The sequence below is a fragment of the Tursiops truncatus genome, chromosome 11 (assembly GCF_011762595.2).
Source record: "Tursiops truncatus isolate mTurTru1 chromosome 11, mTurTru1.mat.Y, whole genome shotgun sequence".
NCBI classification, from domain to species: Eukaryota; Metazoa; Chordata; class Mammalia; order Artiodactyla; family Delphinidae; genus Tursiops; species Tursiops truncatus.
The window spans coordinates 7,902,076-7,928,842 of record NC_047044.1 but is presented as its reverse complement, the minus strand read 5'-3'; the positions used below and the strand labels follow the sequence as shown (position 1 = coordinate 7,928,842).

The window sequence follows — 26,767 nt, the reverse complement described above, 5'->3', positions numbered from 1 at the left end:
TAGCCATTATTTGTATTACATATTAAATTAAACCCAGCGTTAAATATGCTTGCATAATTATGCTGTGAATGATGATAGCAGTGATGACGCTAGTGAAAAAGCATCATCTTTACCCCAAGAAGAGTAGGATGAAAAAAATGTGAAAACAAGGAGAAAGCAGACAAAGAGTTGGGCATTTTCTGATCTGAAAGAACATTTTAAACATAGAAATACAAAAAGAAAAGTATTCCCTTATTTCCCCTGTGTGGAAATGTGAAACATTTATTTTAGATATCAGACAAGAACAGAGCGAAGTAATCCAATTTTACTGCAGCAGTATAAAAATCATCCTTTCACCACAGTGTAAGATTTAAGTTAATCTGCACAAGGGTACACATTATATAAAATGTAGTAAGATTACTGCTGCCCTGCCAAGTACTTCCAGTCCCTACCCAGGTCCTACTGCAAGACTGGTGGTCCCAATAGTTTCATGGAAGCAAATCATTAAAAAAAATAATAATAAAGCAATTAAAAAGACAAATCAAAATGCCTCAGTGACCATATATCCAACTCAAACTTTATCTATTTAAATGTTACATTTGCTTCCCACTAATAAATCTTTATTTCACTCAAACTTGAACAATAAATCTTCCATACTGAAGTATCTTCCTTGCCTAACTAATTCAAAGGAAAAAACCAAAATGATTAGTAAAGAAAAATGTAGGGATTAACACACCCTCGTTTTAAATATTTTTAAGGTTTAAAAATTGTTTAAAGTTTTAAATTTCTAGTAAGAAAACATTATCTGAATGAATATCCTAATGGCAAACCACTGTAAAATGTTTCAGCTGCATTTGGAGCAGAGGGGTAGGGATTATCTTCAAAGCACCCCAGCTTTCTTCATGAGAAGATCAGAGGTACAATGGTTTGTATTATTGCGACATCCATTAGGTGATCTAAGTTGCTTTTTCTTCAGCAGGGGCTTTATTTGTCAGAAGGGCATTATGCTTGACCTCCAAATTTGGCCGACAATTTACTGATGAGATTCATAACCTTTGGGTTGCTCTGATATTTTGACATATTTGCCGGGTTCTGAGCCACATCCTGGAAGGCCACCATAACTTCTGGATCCTGCAAAGAAAGGTGTGTCTGTGTATATATATATGTGTATACATATATATATATGTTTAGTATGAAAAAAATGTTCTATGGGTCATCAATTTTGTTATCCTAAATCCTATCTCTTTATTCAGACCTTCAAATTTGTCATGGCTAAGTCAACTCAGGTTTGGACAAGTCCCTGAAGCGTAAACATTATTAATGTGTACTTCCAACTCCAACTCAATGATGTCACTTCAGACAATGAAAAAAGATATACAATTTTGATATAAAGAAAAGGACAACAGGATATAATTACCAACTATTACAGAGTATTTCCCTATAAACCACTTTTAAAAACTTAAGCTCATTCTGAAAAAAAGAACATGAATGTCACAACTGCATAATAAGCTATTTGGTAATTCAGCTCAATAAAATATGGCCAACAGAGTAACCTTAACCTGTCTCCACATAGAATTATGAAAGAAATGCCTCAGTGATATAAAGTCCAACTTTGTTCTTCCAAGTCTTACCTGCATGGCTGCAAGAACCTCTGGATCACTAAGAATTTCATTGAGCCCAGGCATTCCTGCCATTCCAGGCATGCCCCCTCCCATTCCAGGCATTCCTCCAGGAAAATTACCAGGCATTCCGCCAGGAAAGCCACCTACAAGAATAAATGAAAGATCTGTACCAAGCATATTCCCAAGCAGTCTGAGTACACTATTTCCTCCTGATTAAAATAACACATGTGCATGCACAAAGCACAAGTGTGCTACTAGACACAAAGTAGTCTGAACATTCTAACTGGATGTAACAAGACATAATTTTTAACATTAATTATTTAAAAATAAGGCTGTAAATATGTTTTTCCTAGTAACAAAACTTTAAAAAGAAAACTAGTCTTACCTCAGAGAGAAAACTAACAGTCCCTTGGAATTATAAAATTAAAAAGTCTCCTAAGTCACCTTGTATCTTATCTTCTCATTCTTTAATATTATTTGTCTGTTTCAATTTAAAGTTAATTCATAAGAGTTTAGTTTTTTTTTTTCCCCAAAAAACTATATTCCCCTAAGCTAACTGCTTCCTTCAAGAACTACCTGAAATGCTTGTTATAAAAAGCTGTGGATTTTTGGGAGTCCCCTGGTGGTCCAGTGGTTAGGATTTGGTGCTTTTCACTGCCGCGAGCCAGGTTCAATCCCTGGTCAGGGAACTGAGATTCTGCAAGCTGCAGGACTCAGCCAAAATTTAAAAAAAAAAAAAAAAAAAGCTGTGGATCTTAATCTCCACCCTGACTGCCTCAAATTTTCTGAAAGTAAAACTGAAAATCTGCATTTTTAACAAGCAGTCCTGGTGTCTCTTTTTTACACTGAAAACAATGCTCTAGTAAAAAAGATTTAATTCTCCCAGTATATTTTTAGATTACAGACCCAAACTTTTCTACTCAGTTTTTCACTACCATAAACCTTTATGTCCACTGGAGATATCCTAAAATCACAATTAACACCAACATAGGGACATCCTAAAAAGAAATACAGGTAACATTAATCTACAGATCAAGGGTCATTACAAATAAAGCTATCATAAAGAAGAAACACCTATAACACAGTGATTTCCATCTGTCTCAACAATACAAACGTGCCCATAAATAACTAACAATCACAGATAAGGAGATCTAATCGGGGGCCTGAAAACAACTTCTAGCTTCTTATGCTACTGCTGACTTTTTAAAACTACTTTCTACAAAAATTACTGACCCAAGGCAACAAAAGTTAGCCAGTCTGCTTGTCAAATCCATATAATAAAACCCACAAAACAAAAAATTATCTCTAGTACTAGTCCACATTAGTGGTCATTTTCTAAAACAAAGGTACCTGATATAAGATATTATCTAATAAACAGAAAGTAAGCTATGAGCTAAAATTTATTTTCTTGCTTTTTCTCCAAGTCATCCCCAATGTATGTTCCTTCCTTTTTTTTTTTTTTTTTTTTAGTTGCTTGCACATGACCTTTCAGATTAGAGGCTACCCTTCCTAGCCTCTGACCATGTGGTAAATTCTAAGCAAGGGAAGCATAAGTGGTGTGCAGCTGCCTCTATAAATCTTTACAAGAAAGCTAGCTGCAGCTGCTGATCCCCCATTACAATTACAAACTTAAAAAAAAAAAAACCTCTCTTCTCTTTACGTAAATTTCACACTGCCTCATTAAGGAAGCATTCTCTGAGTGCCTTTTTAACAGCTCTTCTACCTGTATCGTATAGGCCTCTGCTATCATTCAAGGCTTTGCCTCACTAGTAATTTCTGATCACTTGACATTTGCAAGAAAGGGAAGAATGTGTTGATATATTAATTCTACACTGGATGCAGAACTTTTTGTGCTTAATGATTCCATGCTTTTACCTAGTATCCTCATGAATATCAATGTATAATAGAACAAAATTCCATTACAGCCATTTAGGAATACTCTAATTAATACATCATAATAAATTCTTATAGTCTTTTAATAAAATACAATGCTCAGACCTCAGTAAATTTTATCTATTTTTAAAAAGTATACTACTCAAAATATGAGGAAAATAATATACTGTATTTCCACTAACAAAATTTTTAACAAGAATGAAACTTTATAGAGGCTGACATTCTAAAGACTCAGTGTTCCAGGGACTAATGGTACAAAATACAATATACATACCTGAGCCTCCAAATCAGAATATTACCCAATTATTTACAATATTAAGAGTTTTAATTTTTCTTTCAAAATACCTGGAAAAGAGCCATACTGAGCTCCTGATTGTCGTCTGGCTTCTTCCTCCTTTAATACAAACAGGAAATAAATTATATAATAAGAAGGGGGAAGTCTGCTGTCCACGCCTACCTTATCCATGCAAAACCATGAAAAAAATTGTAAAATAAGCTAGTTAGAGGACTTACAAGTTTTGACAAGTTTCAAATGGCAATGTTGGACTAAAGGAGACACCCCATCTCCCAAAAAACAATTTTCAACTGGATTCTCAATGGGTATTACTTTTGGTAATGATTTCAAGTAATATTTTTGATTTGTAACTAAAACTAAAAAATAACTAGAGTCAATTTTAAATAGCTACGAATCCACTATTAAAACGGAAGTAATCATAAAACTTAAAATATCAGGGCTTGCATCCTAAAGAAAGCAAATAATACTGCCAAGTTTTAAATTAATTACTTGATCAGGAAAAAGTCTTGATTTTAGGAGAACACAAACAAGGATATAAATTGGTGCTATACAAACTCATTTGAGAATTTGAAGACTAAGCAATGAAGGGAAGGAAAACTTCCTTTAAGTAGTATCACTATCCTACAGAACTGCAGCCAGCTCTTTTTATTTAACAAGAGCCAGGAATTAGAATGATATCCAAAAGAGTCTCATCTACTATATTTTGCTTTAATGGTTTAAGTATAGAAACCTTACCCTCTGGGCTCTCTCATGTTCTTCCCGAGCCTTCTTGACTCTTTCTATTCTTTCTTTGATCTCTCGCTCTTCACGTTTTCGCTCATACTTTCTCCGATGTTCAGCAATTTTCTGGGCCTAGGGAAGTAACAGCCACAGAAAAATGTCTTCTCTGAAAGTTGAATAAGGTCAGCACAAATCAATGGTTTTGTTAAAGAATTACTTTTCTTTGTGGAGAGATTTAATTCAACACATAGTTGTGAAAAATGGGTTAGATTTACCCTACAGAAAAAGACCTAACTCAGGCTTTAACAAGTCCACTGTGAAACAAAGAAAAGAGGCTGGGATTTGAAGATAGAGAAAAGTGTTAAAAATTTCAAACAATTACCTAGTGCAAGGATGACAAACAGATGTCAAATTGCATGACAATTTTTGCCTGATACCTGCCATGGGAAGGCAGAGACTGGGAACACACATACCAGTTACTTCCCACAGTCTAACTATACTGAAGTTTTCCTCATCAATAAAATGAGAGGGCAGGGAGAAGTATGTTAGTCTTAACTATAACAATCAAGAGAAAATATGTACCAGGCACTAGTACATAGTCCATGCCAAACATTTGGAGTCTAGTATTTATTCACAGAATAATATAAACGTAAGAGATTCATATTCAACCATTATTTTAGCTTGTTTATGATTATTTTTTAAAAACCTTGTGTCCTAGAATATCTCATCCGATAACCTTGCTGAGTTAGCCCTGTTACAAAAAGAAAGAAAATCAAATCATCTGATAGATTAAATTCAATAAAACGTCCACCATCTTAAAGCCTCCGATAGTAAATTCTTGAACTTCCCACAAAGCTGAAAGATTTACCATGTAAACGCACTAAGTTGTTTTAACTAACAATTTTAGATAGAAATAAGAACCAGACTCAATCTTGGGCTGCATTTTATAAATTTTCTATTTATTCTTTTGCTGTAAACTTGATGCCCCTTTTCCATTTCTAACCTTCTGGTTATAATTTTGCAGGGTTGCAAACAAAATAACATAGCTTGCTGTAATACTGCATGAGAAATTAAAGCATGAAAACCCAATGAGATTTCCTGAGTTCAACACAAATTTAAGTGATTACAGATTATAACTTCCAAAGATTGTTTCTTTGCATCTGTTTTGCAGTTAATTTACTGCTAGGGAGTTAAGTACTAGAGCCATTAGTAATGACTTTTCCCTTCTCTACTTTACCATACCCTTGGTTGAACTTCTTTCAGCATTGCACTAGCATCTTCATCATAATCCAGCTTACAGGCAAGGGCAAGATCATGGGCAGCTTCTTCCCAATGGCCCAAAAGTCTGAAACAGATTTTAAGTAATTTTTGGAGCCTTTTACACATATTCACTTATGTAGCATGGTGTCTTACTTCTTTATTATAAAAAAGGACTGTTACAGAAAAGGTTTAGATATTCAACTACAAATTTTCATGAACCAATTCAATTAGTATGTTCCACTCCATAAAAATTTAGTTTAAATTTCCTCTATGGTAACTGTGAAGCTGTTCTACTAAAAAATGTTTAAAAGCTTTTAAAAATTTGTTTTAATTCACAGTATTATGATGGTTTAAAAAATTATATAGAGCCACAACTTTCAACTCATTAAAAACAGGGTTAACATGATGCGTATTCAGCATGCTACCTTCTATATGGGATAGAAAACAACATGTGTGCACATATTATTTAAAAAGGAGAGATGGGGGCTTCCCTGGTGGCGCAGTGGTTGACAGTCTGCCTGCCGATGCAGGGGACGCGGGTTCGTGCCCCGCTCAGGGAAGATCCCACATGCCGTGGGGAGTGGCTAGGCCCGTGAGCCATGGTCGCTGAGCCTGCGCATCCAGAGCCTGTGCTCCGCAACGGGAGAGGTCACAACAGTGAGAGGCCCACGTACCGCAAAAAAATAAATAAATAAAAAGGAGAGATGAGATGGATCAGAAACTAAAGGCTGATGGAGATAGGTAAATATGGAGTAGAGGAGATAGCAATGGAAATGAGACTTCTCTGGTTATACCTATTAACTCAGTTTTAAACATGCAAATGTTTTACAAACTCAAGTAAGAAAATTAAATCAGAAAGGACAGAAATAAAGCAAGCCCAAACCCTGAATACAAACAAATAAAAAGAGGCTAATTATTTATCACATTGACAACATAAACCATACAGGAAAAATTAATTCAAGTAATTTTTAAACCAGTATTCTGACTGTATATCTTAAGTGAGATATATCCTAGGGATAAGAAAGAACTGCAAAATAAACTTTACTTAAAGGGTATATTATTTTTAATGCATGATTCTAGGAGAATACTGTCTAAAATACAAAATGGAAAACATTTAATGTTGAATTTTAGTTGAGAATATCGGTATAAACTCAAAATTTCTCAATTTCTTTCTCTAAAATCATTATTTTTAAAGGTTTTTTCTGACTGTTAATTGAAATGACAATGACGATATCCTGGAAACAACAAACATACCTAGTGGCCAAATTTCAGTTTCCACAAAATAATCCCCACTAAAACAAACCAAGATTTTCTGGAGAAATGGTCTATTCCAAGCTGTTTGTTTTTTAATGGCTTTCTTTGATGTTATATAGTGTATTTTTAAAATTTATTTTTTATTTATTTACTTTTTTGGCTGCATTGGGTCTTAGTTGTGGCACGTGGGATCTTACTTCCCTGACCAGGGATCGAACCTGCGTCCCCTGCATTGGAATGCAGATTCTTTACCACTGGACCACCAGGGAAGTCCCTGGTCTATTCCAAGCTAAAGTACAAGATGAGTTCTTATACCAGAAGGCCAAGAAATGCTCAAAGACTAATGGGGTCGATCTCAAGACAATCAACAGCAATGCATGACCTTTCATACACCCAGAGAGCATTAATATAAATTTTCCAATCTTTTACCTGTACCTTTGACATCTGTCTTCATAATCACTAGAGCTACTTTTTGAGTCACCTAATACAGATGGTCCCAAGCATATTCATGTTCATTTCCATCCACACTTGAAGCACAGTACCTTTTCAATCCATGTAAGATGTAAATAGCACAGGACATTTCATCCCAAACCACAAAGACTCATCTGTATATTAAGTTTTGCTTCCAGGTTTGATTACTGATCTGGGTTAAATTCACCTCTTTATTTTCCCCCTTATCTGACTCTTCAAGTGACCTAACAGTGATCGAAGTAGTCTGAAGCTAGTATATTCCTTTTTCCATAATATATTGGCTGTTTAATGTTAAGTTACAAAGTCTGAAAATAACAGAAAGTTTGTAAGACACAGGTATAAAGCCACTCTCTTTTCTTGGCGATAACTGAGAAAAATCCTTACCTTACATTTGGCTATATGTGGCCAAAAACTGTTAACACTGGTATTCACTGAATGGAAGCAGTGAAAAGAATTTTTATTTTCTTACTTGTTCCTTATGACATTCTCTCAATTCTACATATTGAGCATGCATTATATTAAAATTAAATCCTTAGGCAATTTTTAAAATATTTTTTTTGATGTGGACCATTTTTAAAGTCTTTATTGAGTTTGTTACAATACTGCTTCTGTTTTATGTTTTGGTTTTTTGGCTGTGAGGCATGTGGGATCTTAGCTCCCCAACCGGGAATCGAACCCACACCCCCTGCATTAGAAGGCGAAGTGTCTTAACCACTGGGCCGCCAGGGAAATCCCGCCATTTTTTTTTTAAAATAAGGTATATTAAAACATCAGATTTAAACTTAAAGAGCTCTGAAAATAACTAAGTCTCATTATTTACCTGTGCGCTTTCCCTCGCCACTTGTATGGCTGAGCAGAATCAGGATTTATTTCAATAGCTCTGTCACAGTCTCGGATGGCAGCATTTGGCTTCTGTAATTTGATGAAGACACTAAAAAATAAGTATGATATTAAAAAGTATTCATTTCAAACAGTAACTTTTTGGGGGTTGCCACAGAAGCAATTCTATCTAAACAAATAAGCAGAAATCAGTTTTTATTTAGAATTCTCACCTCGCTCTCTTGGCATAAAGAATGGCCAAACGAGGATTTAGCTTGATCGCATCTGTGAACAAGTCAATGGCTTTCTGTAGTTCACCTAAAGTGAAACAAAAGTTTATTGAGAAATAGTGGATAAAAAATATTAATAAAAACTGTTGGTCTCTTTAATTAGCCTTTCACATTTCCCTTTTAGCCTAGTAAGACTAGTTTCTAAATTAACATACAAAACTGTCTCTTTAAAGCAAAATCTTTACCATACCTATACTGTAAATCACTCAAGACAGACAATTTTGGGGAACATAACCCCCCTAAAAAATATTAGAATACCACATTCTTGGTAGGACTCATTGGCTTTTAAATTTAGATAAAATCAAAGGATAAGTCAATTTTATTCTATTAATTACATTTTCTTGTATCCATTAAGTTAAAAGGACAGGGCTTCCCTGGTGGCGCAGTGGTTAAGAACCCGCCCGCCAATGCAGGGGACATGGGTTCGAGCCCTGGTCCAGGAAGATCCCACATGCCGCGGAGCAACTAAGCCCATGCACCACAGCTACTGATCCTGCACTCTAGAGCCCACGAGCCACAACTACTGAGCCCACGTGCCACAACTACTGACACCCACACACCTAGAGCCCATGCTCTGCAACAAGAGAAGCCACTGCCATGAGAAGCCGGCGCACTGCAACGAAAAGTAGCCCCCGCTCACCGTAACTAGAGAAAGCCCGCGCACAGCAACGAAGACCCAGCCAAAAGTTAATTAATTTTTATTAATATATTAATTAATTAATGCAGCCAAAAATTAATTTTTAAGTTGTTTCTATGATAAAAAAGCAAGAACTGTAGAAAAAGAGATGTGGAGCAGTGAGGGTGGCAATGTCCAATCTGATTCCAAGATCTGAGAAGTTGTTTAATGCCCAACATATATCCACTGCTTACTAGAAAATAAACATGGTTATTAAAGGATGAAATTAAATATATTTTCTTTCCATTTGTATTATTTTTTTCAAACAATCACTAACTTGTTAGGACATAGATACTTACTAAATTGTTTGAACCTAACTACATTATAAACTAAACTCTTATGTATTTCTTTTGGCCTAGGAGTGCTGTGAAAAAAGTGAAAATGGTGAGGACACTATAAACAGAGCAAGTTTGGGAAACTCTGCCCCAATGCAAAGCTATCATCATTAGCTACCTGGACTACAAAAATTTCTTCCCTCCCTCTGTGGAGTCATGAAAATGCACCTTAGATTTGCTGCAGCGAGCACAACTGCTGGAGGACGCCGCCTTCTAGGCTCAAGGCTATATTCCATAAGCTGCTCCCAGCTAATGACTGAATACAGGAAGGATACCCAGGTAGGCCCATTCTTGTGAGACGTGCAACTCCTCTAATGGGCAACCTTGGCTTGCCTAGACTTTTAGAAACACACACACCGTTGAAGACTTTTCCTACACAACCTTCCATCTCTCCTACAGAGGGTAAGACCTACATGATAGCCTCACTGTCTTCCCAGACTCCTCCAGTTCTCCCTGCTCCCCCACCTTGCCTCACAGGTATTTTCCTAATATACCTCTGCCACACCAACTCATGTCTTGGCTTCTACTTCTCCAATGAACATACCCTTAATTTGCCCCTAAAATCTGATCTACACAGAGTAGCAAGAATAATCCTTTTCAAAAGTAAATTCTCACTATGAAATCCTCCTAGTCAAAAAACCCTCAACGGCTTTGCATAATCAAGGATAAAATCCTAAATCCTTAGCATGATCTACTAAGTTCTTTAGTGAGCTGTCAATCATCTGTCCTCCTCACCACCTTCCCACCATCTATCTCCCACCCCCCAAGCACTTCTCTGACCTCAACTCTACCACTGTTATCCCTTCGCTCAGCACACTCCAGATAGTCTGGCCTTTCTGCTATTCCTTGAACACGTAACTGCCCCCAATGCTCTCCCAATTAACCTCTGTATTTGTTCTCCCCTATGTCCCCAAAAGCGCTTCTTTACACGGCTTGCTCCCTGCACTTCATCAGGTGCTTTCCTGACCACCTTATATAAAATATAGCTTCCATCATTGACTATCCCTTTACTCAGCTCTATTTTTCTTCATAGCACTAATTACCACCTAACTTTATATTATAAATTTGTTTATTTTTGTTCTCCCAAAATATAAAGTCTACGAAGTAAAGAACTTGGTCTGCTTTGTTTCCCGCTGTATATCCAGCATCTGGAACATGGTAAGCCTTCAATAAATACTTGTCGAATAAATATATTAAACTAAAAAGCCTAACAGAAATACCTCTAATAATGTGACAGCTGGAAACACTAAGGTCTTAATAAGAAAAGTACCAGTACCTTAATATTAGTACCAGGTACTATTCTAGGCATATTATATACACATTTACTCATTTATTCCTTATGACTCTATTAGGTAGGTATTATTATCCATATTTTACAAGGGAGGGAACAAAAACAGAGGCAGAGAGAGTAACTTCTCCAAGTTTACATAGCTAGTAAGCCCCAGAGCTGGGATTCAAACCCAGGAACTTGGGCTCCTTAAACCCAGGGTTTAACTATATTCCTGTCTCTCCGACCCCAGGTGGGGCCTGAACCTACAATCCCTAGCTTATAATACTAGTGTTTTATCCCTGTAACATACACCATGAAATTGTACCTATTCTAAAATTAGAACTAGGCTATATTTACACATCAACATAGCTTGGAAAAAAATAAGGAAAAACAAAAATGTGATTTATTAGGTGGTGGCTGCTTCATTTTCACTTTGTTAAATATTGCTTAGACAATATATAAGTAAATTTTAAAAAATACAATATGCCAAAATAAGTGACAAAAATAATGAGTTGATAGTATGGCACAGTAAGATCCTGGGCAAGTCAAAACCCCTCTAAGCCCTCAGATTATTCACTGATCTGTAAAATGGGACTAGTATGAGATTTTAATGAAATAATGCACATTAAAATATAATAAAGCTGGCAGAAATGTAGAAGGCACAATTATATGTTAGGTAAATAGAAATCTTAGGTGGTAGGGAAATTAAGAAAAGATTAGTGTGGAAAAGGAATGGTCAGGAAGAGAAGTGGCTGGGATGAATTGATGGGTACAACTTAAAAGTTGAAATAGGTGAAGAAGAGCTTTACAGAGAAGCACAAGTAAAGAAACATTCTAGGAAAGTGAGGTCTGGCTGGAATGGAAGGTTAATACTCAAAAAGAATAACGCTGGGAAGGCAAAATACAGGATCTGACTCTAGCGGGTCCAATGCTATGATGAGCTTCAAAATGTATGCAAAAGTTAGTCACAGGTTACAAGCAAAGGAGTGTGCACCAATAAAAACAAGTTCTAAATAAGAATGATCTAGGGGCAGTGAATAGAAAGCAATGAAGTAGAGACATGTCAGGTAGACAAACTATTAAGGTAACTGCAATAGTATAAACATATAAGACATGTCAGGTAGACAAACTATTAAGGTAACTGCAATAGTATAAACATATAAGGACTTAAGCTAAGAAGGTGGTGGGATTACAATGAAAAGGAACCTGAACAGCAATCGATACTGAACTCATTCTAAAATAAAACTTTAGTCATCTTCTAAGTCTAAGGATGAAGTACAAATGCACAACAGCATCATACAATAGCATCTATTCAATGATGGCATTGTGACACACTACACCACACAGCTATAAAGGGGTTTGCACAGTACCCAAGTTAATAAATAATTTGTTCTTATAAATTTTAACTAATTAAACATAATACTTAATACTACCAGCACTTTCCCACTCTGATAGGATTTTCTGAAGGGGTTCTAACATGCAGAAACTAGAACAAGAGTGTTGTATTGAAGGACAATATTTGTCAAGGGTGTTACAATGTAAAAAGTCGAGGATCATCGATCTAACACCATTTTGGGGGAAAACCTTTCAGCTTTTATTATTACTTTTTTTTCAGGTTTTCCCATCAGGCTTTTATTATAAAGAAGGTTCCAAAGCCTCCTGTCAGTGGAGAAACACTAGACTATAGTCAGGAAAGTACAGTCTTTGAGTTATAATCAGGATCTGTACACGCCCTGAGGGAAGATAATTGATACCTGAGTGATTTCAGCCTCTTTATTAACGGGAAAGGGGTGAGTGGAGGACAGGATGCTTTCTTCTCCAGTACCATATACTCAATAAATTTAAGTTCCCTTCCAGTTTCCCACCATTAACAGTTACTGCAGCAGAGAAGTAGAGAAGAGAATATCCAGACTACTATAGGAAATGTAGCAAAGAGAAAAAAAAAAAAATCACTCACCATCATTTAGGGCATCAATGGCAGCCACTTTTTTATCATTTGCCTGATCCATCATCTCCTCAGTTATCTAAGGGGAAATTGAATATCAACTAAGTAGTAGAAGAAAAGCAAAGGGAAGGAGGAAACAATTTGGACTTTCTTAGGGATGTGGTAGTCACAACCCCCATTTCCACTCATTTTTCTCTGGTCTCAAGGGAACAAAGAGGAGAATTATAATAAAGGATTAGTAAGAAATCCTACAGGATACATTTTAATCTTTCATACTAAATAATAAATTTCATTCCCTATACTCTGCCCTAGACATGACTTTTGCTTCCCTCCATCCCGATCCGAGCAGGTTTTTCTGCCCTAGTTTTTACCAAATTCTTTCTAGTTATTCACAAGTATAGGCACAGCTTATTTTATTGCACTTGGCAGACAGCACAAATTTTACAAATTGAAGGTTTCTGGCAATGCTGTGAGTCTACTGGAGCCATTTTTCCAACAACATTTGCTTACTTTGTGTCATTTTGGCAACTCTTCCAGTATTTCAAATTTTTTCATTATTGTATTTGCTATGGTGATCTGTGATGTTACTACTATGATTTGCTGAAGGCTCAGATGGTTAGCATTTTTTAGCAATAAAGTATTTTTAAATTAAGGTATGTACATTGTTTTTTAGACATAATGCTATTGTACACTTTAATAGACTACAACATAGTGTAAACGTAACTCCTACATGCACTGGGAAACCAAAAAATTTGTGTGACTCACCTTATTGTGGTGGTCTAGAACCTAACTCACAAAGAGATCTTGGAGATATACCTGTACTAAAACCCAGTCTCCCCACAAGTGGAAAAGCTAGTTCCTAAGAGGCTTGAATCTTAGAAATGTCTCATTCTTTTGGTCCTATGAACATCTATTGAGCACCTATACTAGATAGAACAAACACCGTACAAGATGCTGACAGTACAATGATCATTAATAACGAAAACGTACAGCAAACCTCCTACAAGAAGCGATTTCTTTAACAATCAAAAATCCACTCTATCACCATCACTGTAAAATATTACTAAAGGTGCTGGCTAATCATTAAGAAAATGATTTGATACGTTTGAAAACTGGAAGGAAAATACCAGCTGTCTTTATACACATACCTAGAAAATCTAATAGAACTGACAAGCTATTAGATCTACTATGACAATTCAGTAAAGTTCTCTTTACTGAAGAGAACAACAAGAGAATACAAGAGCAACATAAAAAACAAACCCAGAGTTCTTCCACATCAGCAACAATTATAAAATATAATAGAACAAGATACCATTCTAAGAGCACACAAGACTTTCATGGGAGGGAGCAGGGGAAAAGATAAAATTCTATTAAAGGACACAGATATATACCATGCTCATGAAAAAATTATCAACTGTATCAATCTACCCCCAAGTTACTCAATAAATTCAAAGCATTTCAAACAAAAATCCCTACAAGTTTTGGACAAACTAAAACTTTTTTAAAGAATAAAGGAAAACACACTTTCCACATAGTAAGACATCCTACAGAGCCAGGATAATTTGCAAAAAGACGACCTCAGTTTATGGCAATATGATGCACATGATACTCTGAACAAGTCTAAAACACACCTTTTATCAATAAAAGCCATCTTTGGCCTAAGAATGTAGAAATCCTCAAACAGCAAAATAAAGTGAAGGCTTGAAATCCAGCCAGGTGCCAAGTGCTCCATCTGCTATCACCCTTGTGGAAGGTGTCAAGCTGGGTGACCTTGCAATTCTGTTTTTGAAGATAGTGCAGGACACATGAAACAAAGTCTAGATTCAGGTGAAACAAATGTATGTTGTCTAATCAGACATCCTCCAAAACAAATCTGGAACCCCAAATGCCTATACTTGCAGGCATAATGGTATATCAAAAATAAACCTGTCCCAAAGAGGGAAACCTATATAGAGAGAAGAAAAAGAAATCTCCCCTGAAAATTCATAACCACAAGCCAGCCTTTGCACTGGAATTCACATTACTTCTGTAGTTAAATAAGCAATGAAAAAACCATGCTGAGAATCTGAAGTGATCCTTGAGCTGGTCGCACCGACTCAGCGTCTTGATTGAAGCAAACATCTCTCTCTTTGGAGGAACACACCTTCTACTCAGGCCTCAAAACCTTTCCACAGGTAAAGTTTACAAGAACTCATGGTCAACACACACACGCGTGCATGCGCACGCACACACACAAACTACAGTAAACAAAGTACCTCAATGAGCAAGAGTCAGGAAAAATAACAGGAGAATAAGACCAGCAAAACAGTCCGATAAAGAATTTAATGTGTTTAAGAAAATAAATGCAAGTTCTGAAAATGAGTAAGGAGCAAGAGACTTAAAAATAACCAAGTGGTCTTTAAAAAGAATCAAAGAGAAAGTCAAAATGAAAAACAAGCATTCAAATTCAAACATCAATGGAACAGCTGATTAGACAAAGAAAGCATACATAATTCGTCAGTGATAAAGAGATGGAACTTAATAATGAAAGTCTGTATCTAACTACGGCTCCAGAATGAGAGTAGAGAGAATGGGAAAGAAGCCATTTTTGAAAGAGATACTAGCTGAAAATATTCCAGAGCTAAAAAAAGTTAACCCTAGGATTTACGATGCCCAGTAAATCCCAAGTAGGATAAATAAAAAGTATTATAAACCTAGACACACCGAGATGAACGGCACCATCAATAAATAGAACATGATTAATTTTTTTAACAAATATTGACAAAGTATTTATGTTCATTATGGAGAAAAAGTTAAATTATTTAAAGACATTAAAAAAGACCTAAAAATAAAACAGACATCACATTCATGGATAATCTCAACAATGAGGAGATGTAGCTCCTCCATTTGTTAATTTAGGTTTAATGCAATTCTAACGGAGGGGGGATAACAATCTGATTCTAAAATTTATATGGATGAACAAAGGGCCAATAGCAACCAAAATTACTCCTAAAGGTTTGGGGGTCCTTGCCCTACAAGATAACAGACTTAATATAAAGCTAAATAAAACAATGTTTCATTAGTGCATGGAAAAAAATTAGACAAGTAGAACAAGAAAACACCAAAACAGACCCACACATATACAGAAACCGTGTATTTTGGCATTGGTGAGGAAAAGGATTTTTCAATTATGGTGTTGATGGTTAAAGGTGAAAGGCAAACATAAAATTTTCGGAAGGAAAAAACCAATATATTACAGCAATTATAACCTTAAGGTAATAAAGCATATAAAAGAACTTTCAATTTAACTATATTAGAAGATTTTGTATGGGGGGAGGGATAAATCAGGAACTTGGGATTAACATACACACACTACTGTATATAAAATAGATATCCAGCAAGGACCTACTGTACAGCACAGGGAACACTACTCAATATTCTGTAATAACCTATATGGGAAATATTCTAAAAAAGAATTAATAGATGTATATGTATAACTGAATTACTTTGCTGTACACCTGAAACTAACAACATTGTAAATCAACTATATTCCAATAAAATTAAAATATTTAAGAAAAGACTTTGTATACTAAGACAATGTAAAGAAAGTGAAGAGAAACCACAAACTAGTAGAAAAAAATGTGGAGCACACAGACGACAAACTGTTGGCATCAACTGTTAGCAGAATATAAACTGAACTTAAAAATCAGCAAGAAAGAGATGAACCAGTAAAAAAAAAAAGGGAAAAGTCAGAATAAGACTTCACAAGCACCTGTGAATAACCAATAAACATGAGAATATGTCAACTTTATTAGAAATCAGGAAAATGCAAACTTAAAAGCCACAAGGACATATCATTTCACACAGTAAGGCTGGCAAAGATGAATTATGACAATATCAAGAACTGGTGAGCATATGGACCAATCTTTTAAACTGCAATTAGTATATTACAATGTTTCTCAAGCTTTGTTTCATTATCAACCCCCAAAGAGCCTTTTTAGGCAATTTTTTCTTACTTCTCACCTCCTCCATTTTAATATTGCAGATATAGTGCATATATGTGAATGTGCTATGACCTTTGGAGTACCACTAACCATTGTAACACCTAAGTTTTTTTCAAGCCCCCCTCTCAAGAACCGATTTTCACCACCTTGAGGGCAATATCTTTTGTTGGGACAAAACCATTTTAGAAACCTGGCGATAGACATCCCATTAACAGGCAATTCCACTTGTAGAAATAAATGTTAGATGAACCCTATGGTCTCAAAAGCAGTCGAACCAGATGCAAACTGAAATAGGTAAACAGAATACAAGTATTTCAGAGATTGTTAGAGACTACGATTAAAAATAAAGGGAATTTTCACAAATATTTTAAAGAATAAAATGCTTTCCTAGATGCCTTAAGTCAGAGAAAGATTCAACTTGCGCTTTTCCTAGAAGAGAGATGTCATAAAATTATTACAGTAGGTAGGCTTTCACATTCCTGGCAGCAAGCAGAAAATAAGCCATTGAACTTACCTCTACATTTTCATCTCCCATTTCTTGAGGGGCATCAGTGTCTGGTTCAATCACACCTTCATTGTCAATTTCTGTTGAAGTTAAGAAAATGAAAATAAGACCTGGGCTATCCAATATAGTAGCCACTAGCCACATGAGGCTATTAAAAATGAATTAACCTTGGCTAGTGCAACTGATGAACTGAACATTTTACTCTAGATTAATTTAAATATTTTACTTTGTTAATTTTATTTAAACTGGTACACTGTAAAATATTTCCCTGTTAAACACAATCTTATTGTTTTGGTAAAATTATATTTCATTTTAATAGTCACATAATGCAAGGTATTTATTATCATATTGTAGTAGGTACTCTGGCAAGTGCATAGTTTCTATTCCTATTACATATTACACAGACATACTAATTTAGTCAGTGTCAACAAACTGATTCAGTTGAAATATTGTGTTCTACACACCAATATACTATAATGTTTTTTTAAAAAATATTTTATGCAGATAGCACAAGTTATAGTGAAACTGTGATGTAAATCATGATAAAATATTTAATTTTACCATTTTCTGCCTTTGAAAACATAGTATGGATAAATTTTAAACTAAAAGTATACTACTCGTACAGAACTGACCCCCAAAGATAGCACTACAAAGAGTTATGCTGCAAACTTCATGATGGACAACTGTATAAACAAAACAAAGTAACTGTTATATATCAAAAATTTTTTAAACAATAAACATTAGGAGGCATTTTTAGCAAAGAGTAAATGTGATAAAAGCAGTTTCCTCTCAACTGTCAAAAAAGAATGAAATTAAAATTGGCTACCTGAAATCAGAATTAACATCCAACAATAAATTTTTAATCAATTTTTAACAGGAACTGAGCTTGTAACTTTTTCTAATTATAAAACAGCTTGATTCCTGCACAAAATGCTTTTAGATGGTGTTAATTTTTAAAAAAATATTAGTCATGGTAATTGTTAGAAAATTTAAGACTAAAAAAATTTTACAAAAAGTAAAAGATCTGATTAAGCCCCCAAACAACAAACCCTTTCTAACATACCAAAGATCAACGGACTCAAAATTTGAAAATTTGAAAAATGAGTATTTTTTTTAAACTTTTAGATAGGTTCTGTGAATTAAGAGACTGCCCAATTAATAACTGGGGTATACATTTATAGTCTCAAAGGACCTCCAAATTTATGAAGAAATTTGTCAGTTTTCCGTCTAAAAAAACCAAACCAAACAAACAAATAAAACCCCAAGCCCATGGCATAGACATCAATTCTTCTAAACTGAACCAGTTTTATTAACACAGATGCAGGTACTAAAGGAAAATAATTTTTTGGTACTGGATTCATTTATTGGAAAACTTTTACATATGTCTAGAAAAACCTGGGTATCTGACCCAACTTATTCAAATACAAATTTCATGAAGTCTGAATACTGATCAAGTATTTCCATTAAAAAGGTAACATCTGCATTGAGATACGCTATAAATACTCTGGATTTGAAGACCTAGTATGAAAAAAGGAAAACAGCTCATTAATAATTTTCCCATATTGATTACATGCTGAAATGGTACCATTTTACATATTGTTTAAAATATATTATTTGAATTAATTTCAACTGCTTTAAATTTTTAAAACGTGGTTACTAGAAAATTTTAAATTTCATATGTAGCTCACATTATACTTCTATTAGATAGCACTAATTTAGTCAATTTAGTAAAAATCAACACAGGACCATATCATGAGATTATCAAATACAAACTAACTACCATCTCCTCACCTAGATCACTCTCCTCACTTGATGGTTCGTCTGTCTTTATGTTTTCCTCCGCCTTCCTACTATCTGTTTTTTCTTCCTAGCAAAAGGAAGGCAAACAATGCTATCAGCATTTAATATCACACCCAACATATATGCTATTAATTTATACCAATTTATGTATAAACTATTCAGATACGCTGTATTTCAGTTCTTGATGCTCTTTCTTGTTTTGTTTTGGTAAACTAGCTTTTGTTTTCTATTTTTATTTCTCTTTTTAAATTAAAGGGACTTCCCTGGTGGCACAGTGGTTAAGAATCCGCCTGCCAATGCTGGGGACACAGGTTCGATCCCTGGTCCGGGAAAACCCCACATGCAGTGGAGCAACTAAGCCCATGAGCCACAACTACTGAGCCTGTGCTCTAGAGCCCATGCACTGCAACTACTGAGCCCACGTGCTACAACACTGAAGCCTGCGTGCTGTAGGGCCCACATGCTGCAACTGAGTCCAAGCGCCTAGAGCCCATGCTCCGCAACAAAGAGAAGCCACTGCAATGAGAAGCCCACGCACCGCAACGAAGAGTAGCCTCCGCTCACCACAATTAGAGAAAGCCCGCGCATAGCAACGAAGACCCAACGGAGCCAAAAAAATAAATAAATAAAAATAAATTAATTAATTAAGTATAGGTCCAGTCCCTCATCCAAACCATTTAGAAAATGAGTTTTAGAATTTTTAAAATTTTGGATTTTAGGAAGCTAATAAAGTGGACATACCACATATTATGTAACACCCTTAACAGGCACTGTAGTCCACAACTCTCCATAATCAAACACATACTACTTTCGCAAAATAAAAATTTTTTAGCAGAGATATAAGTTAATACAATTTTGTCTTCACACATGTATCACATGGCAAAATATCTTACCTAGGGCTCAGAATCTACCAAACTCTGACAATTGACTCACCAAAAAAAGAATTACTACTTCTGAAGCTTTTACTTAACTTCTCTCATTTCACTGTTCAAAGATAAGCTAAATAATAAAACAGCAAATTTTCTTATCAATTTAAGATAGCTAGTCAGAAGACTCTGAGGAAAAAAACCTTTTAGACATGAAGGCAGAAAATAGGAGAAAAAGGAATTCCAAAGGGAGCATTCTTTTTTTAAAAAATTAATTAATTAATTTATTTATTTATTTTCGGCTGCATTAGGTCTTCTTTGTTGCTGTGCACGGGCTTTCTCTAGTTGTGGCGCGAGCAGGGGCTACTCCTTGTCGTGGTGCACAGGCTTCTCATTGCGGTGGTTTCTCTTGTTGCAGAGCTCGGGCTCTAGGTGCATGGGCTTCAGTAGTTGTGGCACACAGGCTCAGTAGTTGTGGCTCGCGGGCTTAGTTGCTCCACAACATGTGGGATCTTCCCAGACCAGGGCTTGAACCAGTGTCCCCTGCATTCGCAGGCGGGTTCTCAACCACTGTACCACCAGGGAAGTCCCAAGGGAGCATTAAGAGTACATCTTCCCCCATCCCCATCTCTAAACTTTAGATACCAGCAACCTCCTCCTGTTTGTACACACCTTTTTGGCAAATACGCTAAAGCAACTCCATGAACCACACTCAGAAATATTCCTCAGGTGGTAGGGCAGAAAAGAAAATTGAGAGTAACTATTTTGGGCTGTTTTTTCATTTACTTTCCAAATATTAATAAAGTACCTACAAAAACACTATGCTATGTGCTAAAAAACAACCAACCAAAAATGATGAATGGGAATTCCCTGGCAGTCCGGTAGTTAGAACTCAGCACTTTCACTGCTGTGGGCCCAGGTTCAATCCCTGGTCAGGGAACTAAGATCCCACAAGCAGCGCTGAGTGGCTAAAAAAAAATAATAAATAAAGATGAAGACTACAAATGCACACAGACACAGAGCTTACCACTTACAGGTCACACATATAACATATATCCAGCATTTATTCTCACTTACTCTATACAACATAGTGAACATTCAACCCCACATTCTCAGTGTTAAATCAGATTATAGAGATTTGATGTCCAAATAGAAATTTTACAAAGATGTTACTTCCAAGTGATTTCTCGGGGAAATCAGGAATGGCAATTTGAGGGCAGAAGGTGACAAACATCCCTAAGAAACCTTATTGTACTTTATCACTAAACATACAAATGAAATTCATAGCTTACCTTGGTATTTTCTTCCAATTTAGTTTTATGAGTAGCAGGTGGTATTTTACCCCCCATGCTTGAGAAAGATGAAAGAAAAGATATTTGTTTAGAAAACTAAAATTCAGTAAGCCAAGAAACATTTATTTATGCTGAGAAAAAGGTTACATATTTAAATAGTTACCTTTTCAAACCTTTAAGGGTAAACTCATTTGAATGCTTCAGTACTGTAAGTTTCTTTCAGCTTAAAAATTTATTTACTTTTAGGATACTGGTTAATAAAAATCTAACCCTTTCCTTGTCTCAATAAGTCTAGTAAACTTAATTATACAGCTTCTCTGCCCATTCCTAGAGAAAAAGGAAAAGAGGTAGAGAAACATGCAATGACAAAATCATTTGTACAAATTGTTAGAGTTCAGTAGATATACTCGAATCCAAAACTTTGAATTTTTGAATCAAAAGTTTGACATTTAGTAAGAATAGCTCAATTAAATTCAAATAGGCAGTTTATAAAATAACCATACGAAGTCACAGTGCAATGATTCAAAACATTTGTTTCCTCTGACTAGTACCTACAAGGGTTCTTCTTGGTTATATTCATATGCCCCTCACACTGAAGATTTTCTCCTTATCACCTCTAAACTTCACCCATTAGAATTTCTTCTTGGCCTTGCAAGCCCTTCTTTCCCAAATACTCCAGGCCAACGAAGTGAGTTATACATAAATAACTTAAAAATAAGGAAAAAATAAGACCATGAAGAGTTAGTGTTATATGCTCCTTCTAAGCATAAGGGCTACATGCAACAGTCCAGTGATTAAAAAATTCAGTGGATTAAGAGCACTCCACAATAGTGAGAGCTGGAGATCACAAAGACCTAACATGTGCCTTAAAAAAAAAAAAAAAAAGAGGCCATTAACTTTTATGTAAAACAAAGATATGTTAACTTGGAAAACAGAAAGGAACCTAGTCCAAAACACGTGTAAGCGTCGATTCTTTATAACTTAGAGTTATCAGAGCCATGCTTACATTAATTTCAGTTGGGTGGGATTTCTGGACATAAGGTATGAGTATACTGGATTTAAATAGATATTGGTTTTCCAAAGTTCTTTTACCAACTTACACATCTATTACCAGTGTATGGGAATTCATCTGTTCCACACTTAGCTACTGTCCATCTTTTAAATTTTTAGCATTTTTAACAGGTGTGTAGTGGTATCTTATTGTAATTTGTAGCTACTGTCCATCTTTTAAATTTTTAGCATTTTTAACAGGTGTGTAGTGGTATCTTATTGTAACAGGTGTGTAGTGGTATCTCTTTTCATACATTTACTGGCCATTTTAAAAACCTTTTTCGTAAAGTTCACCTCTTGTCCAGCCTTCTATTAGGTTGTCTATCATGTTTGTAGGTGTTCTTTGTATATTCCGCATATGCACATTCTGTCAGTTTTACAAGTTGCAAATGTCTTGTCCCACCCTGTGGCTTGCCTATTCACTCAATAGTATCTTTTGATAAGGCCAACATGAAGTATAAATGCAAAGGAACAAATGTAATGAGAAACAAAATTTGCAATTTCTTGTATGTACCATTCAATTAAGAAAAATGTGTACCTTTCCCATTCTGTTTAATGTGACAGTAACAAAAAAAATCTTCAGTTACTCAGTACCTTTGATAAGGAAAAATGGCTCCCGTGTGCCAATCATTAAATCATTACACAATCCAAAACATCTAACTAGCAATTCAGCAAAGTGAAATGGTTTAATGATAGGGAACAAGCATACAAACAGGACAAAATTCTTTAAAATTCTATTCTACCGAAAAACTTTTCGAAAGAGCACAGTAATCAAATACCAGTTCTTTGCAGTTAAATTTTAATGAAGGCACCAGACTTCCTAAACTGTGTTTTTCCTAAGTTTCAAAATGCAGCATCCAAGAATGTATTTAGAGTGACACCCAAACACAGTCCTAACAGTGTAATTTATGTTAAAACTTTGGGAGGTGATAGTCCTGCCAACTAATGTGTTAAACTAAATCTAATCCTAAGGAAATATCAGACAAACCCAAATTGAGGGAAATTCTACAAAATAACTGACCCATAATACTCAAAATTGCCAAGGTCATGAAAATCAGTGAAAGACTGAAGAATTATTTCAGAACGAAGAGACATGAGTACGAAGTGTAACATGTAATTCTCAAGATTAGATACTATTAATGTATCAGTATCAGTTTCCTGAGTTGATGGCTGTACTGCAGAGGACTGTCCTTGTTTGCAGAAAACACACCCTAAATGGTGTTGGGGACACAGTGTTGGAAATAGTTCAGGAAAAAATTTCCTTGTACTATACTTGCATTTTGTTTGCAAGCTAGAAACTGTTTCCAAAAAATTAAAAAATTTAAAACTTGGGAGGAAAACCCAAGAGGGTTTATTCATAAACTAGATTTAGAGTTTCTCACATTCCAAATTCTAGTTAACTATTGGAAGGTAGCACCAATTTATAGGTACAGAAGTTTCATTTTATGCTTCCAAGATTTAAAACAAGATAGTTCTCCGCCAAAAATGGCAAACTGGACTTTGCCAATATAGGCATTTATGTGGGACCACACAAGACTTCAGCCATAATTCTCTTAATTTGGTAACATTAAACCTACTCTGTGCTATATTTACTTACACACATGTACAAAACACTGGGTGCTATATTCACTGAGGGTACAAATGCATCCTGTTCATTTCATTTAAAATATCTGCTGAAGGGCTTCCCTGGTGGCGCAGTAGTTGAGAGTCCACCTGCCGATGCAGGGGACACGGGTTCATGCCCCGGTCCAGGAAGATCCCACATGCCGCGGAGCGGCTGGGCCCGTGGGCCATGGCCGCTGAGCCTGCGCGTCTGGAGCCTGTGCTCCGCAACGGGAGAGGCCACAACAGTGAGAGGCCCACGTACCACAAAAAAAAAAAAAAAAAAAAAAAACCCAAATCTGCTGAAAAGCCATGTGCCATGCATGCACTGTGCTGGAGACTAGAATACAAAGATTCTCCCTTTGATCTTAAATTGCCATAAAATAAAAGGATAAAAGTAACTGCAAGATACAAAGTAGACCGAGTTGTGATATAGGAGCAAATAGCATCAGAAAATACTTCTCCCCCTAGAAAAACAAAAATATTCCAAAACATTATTTCTTGGAAAGAATGTAGTCTCCCTGATTCCCACTGACTATTGGGCCAAAATTTTTTTCTTCATATTTCTCTTGTTCAATTTATTAAACTTATATATTCTTAAAACCAAATAAAATTTTAAGCTATAAACAATAGTAGAAATTATGGCAAATAAGCAAATGGACTGTTCTTCAATGTCTAAGCCTGGATATCCATGACTAATTTAGTATGGACTAAAGGAAAACCTGAGATGGTTTCTACTTGAGGAACCCTAAAAGTAGGATTAGGTTTAGGAATATTACTGGACCTAGAAGTCTCCACATTCAACCCTATCTCCTATAACTTTGGACTGCTTTAAGAAGACTGATACCAAGACAGAAAAGAGAGGAACTGATACACTTCAGAGACTACAATACTTGACAGAATTTTCAGACCATAAATCGGAATTCTCTACACAGCCACAATCACTTCAGCACAAGTTACAACACTGCTCTCGAATGCGTGTTAACTTTTTCCTCAGTGTCCTCTACCTCTCTAGGAGTGGAACATAACATTGTATCAACGCAATATACCGCTCACTCTTGGTGCCAGATATTTCTTCCTGCAGTATAGGTCCGCTTTACCTGGAATTTTAAGAACTTATTAATTGTAGGCTCTTTTCTCCAATGAGTAAGTTTAAGAGGAGGACAAAAGCATACAAATATCTTAAGTGACATTTTTGGATCAAGTTACTCAACAGAGAAAATGACTAAAATCTAGACCTCAATTCCTAGTCCTAAAAATTTTTCTGTTAAAAAGCACAATTTGCAAAACGCTATTAACTGTTAACAACTGTTATTAAGCTACTACAGTAACTAATTGTAAGTGTTCTCAGAATTTTACATAAATTAACATGAGCAAAAATCTTACAGTAGCTAGAAACCTGGTGGGGGAAAAAAGGACTGAGAAACTTCCTAGAGGAAAAAAATTACTATCCCACCACAGACAACGTTGATAGATCTGAACTTAAGTTTCTTCGTTAGAACAAGCTCACTGGAAGAAATATTCTTTCAAATGTTGGCTAATCGTTGGTTCATCTTCCCCTATAAAAATGTTACTAAAATAAACAAATCAACGTTTAGGGTAGTACCTTTTACAAGTCATATTGTTTTACACTATTTATCCCTTTTTACTCGCTATTTATCACCGTGAGATGCAATTTGTATGTCATCTCTTTTAAATTCCTCACCAGGAGTACTGACTCTAAAGAATCATCTCGGGGAAGAGTTCCCTTTCTCCCTTAAGTTCCCCTTCAATACGAAGAATACTAATCTCTATTACATGCTAAATACCAAGACGAATTTCTGTACTTATCCATCTGTATCCCTAAATAGATTGTACTTAAAACTGTTTCCTAGCTAGCACCTGGCACAATGCCTGTCCAATTAATTTCACGCTCGTAGCGCCGTACTCTGAAGTTAAAGATAACAAGAATAGATCGTGTGAACATGTGGGTCCTTGAAAACTCAGTTTTTTAAAAGTGTTTGGCGTGATGGCACTGCCACTACGGAGGTACAATAAGCGATTCCCAAAATAATTCTACGCACTTAGACTCGCTGTAATTGTAAAAGTAATCAAACACAGTTACCACTTTTATTGTAACTTATTAAATAACTTACACATCACACCACTTTTTAAAGGCACAGTGCGTAAAGGAGCTGCTTCGTGTCACTGCGACCTCAGCAGGACACCAGAGATTTCAAGAAAAACAACTCCATGAGAAAGCTAAGTCTTGCCGCTTTCACCCCTCCCCCTCACGGCTACAGTGCCCTGCTGCCCGCAACCATCTGCATCTCCGTATTTCGCCGAAGACACACCCCTGGCGACCTCAGAGCGGAGGAAACCCAGCTCTGCCTTTTCCTTCCCTGCCTCTGAACCATCTAAGCTTCCCGATCCTCCACGAGCCCCTCGACGTCGCCGCCAGGGAGCGAGACTCGCCGCCGAGCTCCAGGTTCCTCCGCCCCGCGCCAGCTCGGGCCCAGCTCCCCCTCCCGCCGTCCCTGTTCCCTCCCCCATCGGCCCTCAGGCCCGGGTCTCACCTCTCCACCCACTCCTTCAGGAAGCGCATTTCCTCGGTGTGCAGAACGCTTGGGTCCTGCTTGCACATTTTCACAAAGGCTCGAAGCTCGCTCACTTTGCGGGGGTCCATGGTCCGGAGGCGGCGGGAGGCAGCAGTAGGCGGCGGGCGCAGCAGAGGCTGCAGCCCGATCCCAAGCCCGGGCTAGCTCAGCGTGACCGCGTAAAGGGGGCGGCTGCTGAGAGGCAGAACAGACTAGAACCTCCCCGGCCGCTGGCTCCGCCCACCCAACGGTCTCGTGACCCCG

General features: G+C 36.3%; 1 protein-coding gene across 1 annotated transcript; it reads right to left on the bottom strand.

The window, feature by feature from the left end:
* Positions 1-243: 243 nt before the first annotated feature.
* Positions 244-26,704, bottom strand: ST13 (ST13 Hsp70 interacting protein). Its single transcript, XM_019943916.3, has 12 exons — positions 26,483-26,704; positions 21,276-21,333; positions 19,109-19,184; positions 17,327-17,397; positions 12,842-12,908; positions 8,547-8,631; positions 8,315-8,425; positions 5,752-5,854; positions 4,525-4,641; positions 3,840-3,888; positions 1,611-1,744; positions 244-1,110 (listed from the first exon to the last, which is right to left on the bottom strand). Exons 1-12 carry the CDS (start codon positions 26,590-26,592, stop codon positions 982-984), a joined length of 1,110 nt encoding a protein of 369 aa, XP_019799475.1. The 5' UTR covers positions 26,593-26,704; the 3' UTR covers positions 244-981.
* Between the last annotated feature and the right edge of the window lie 63 nt (positions 26,705-26,767).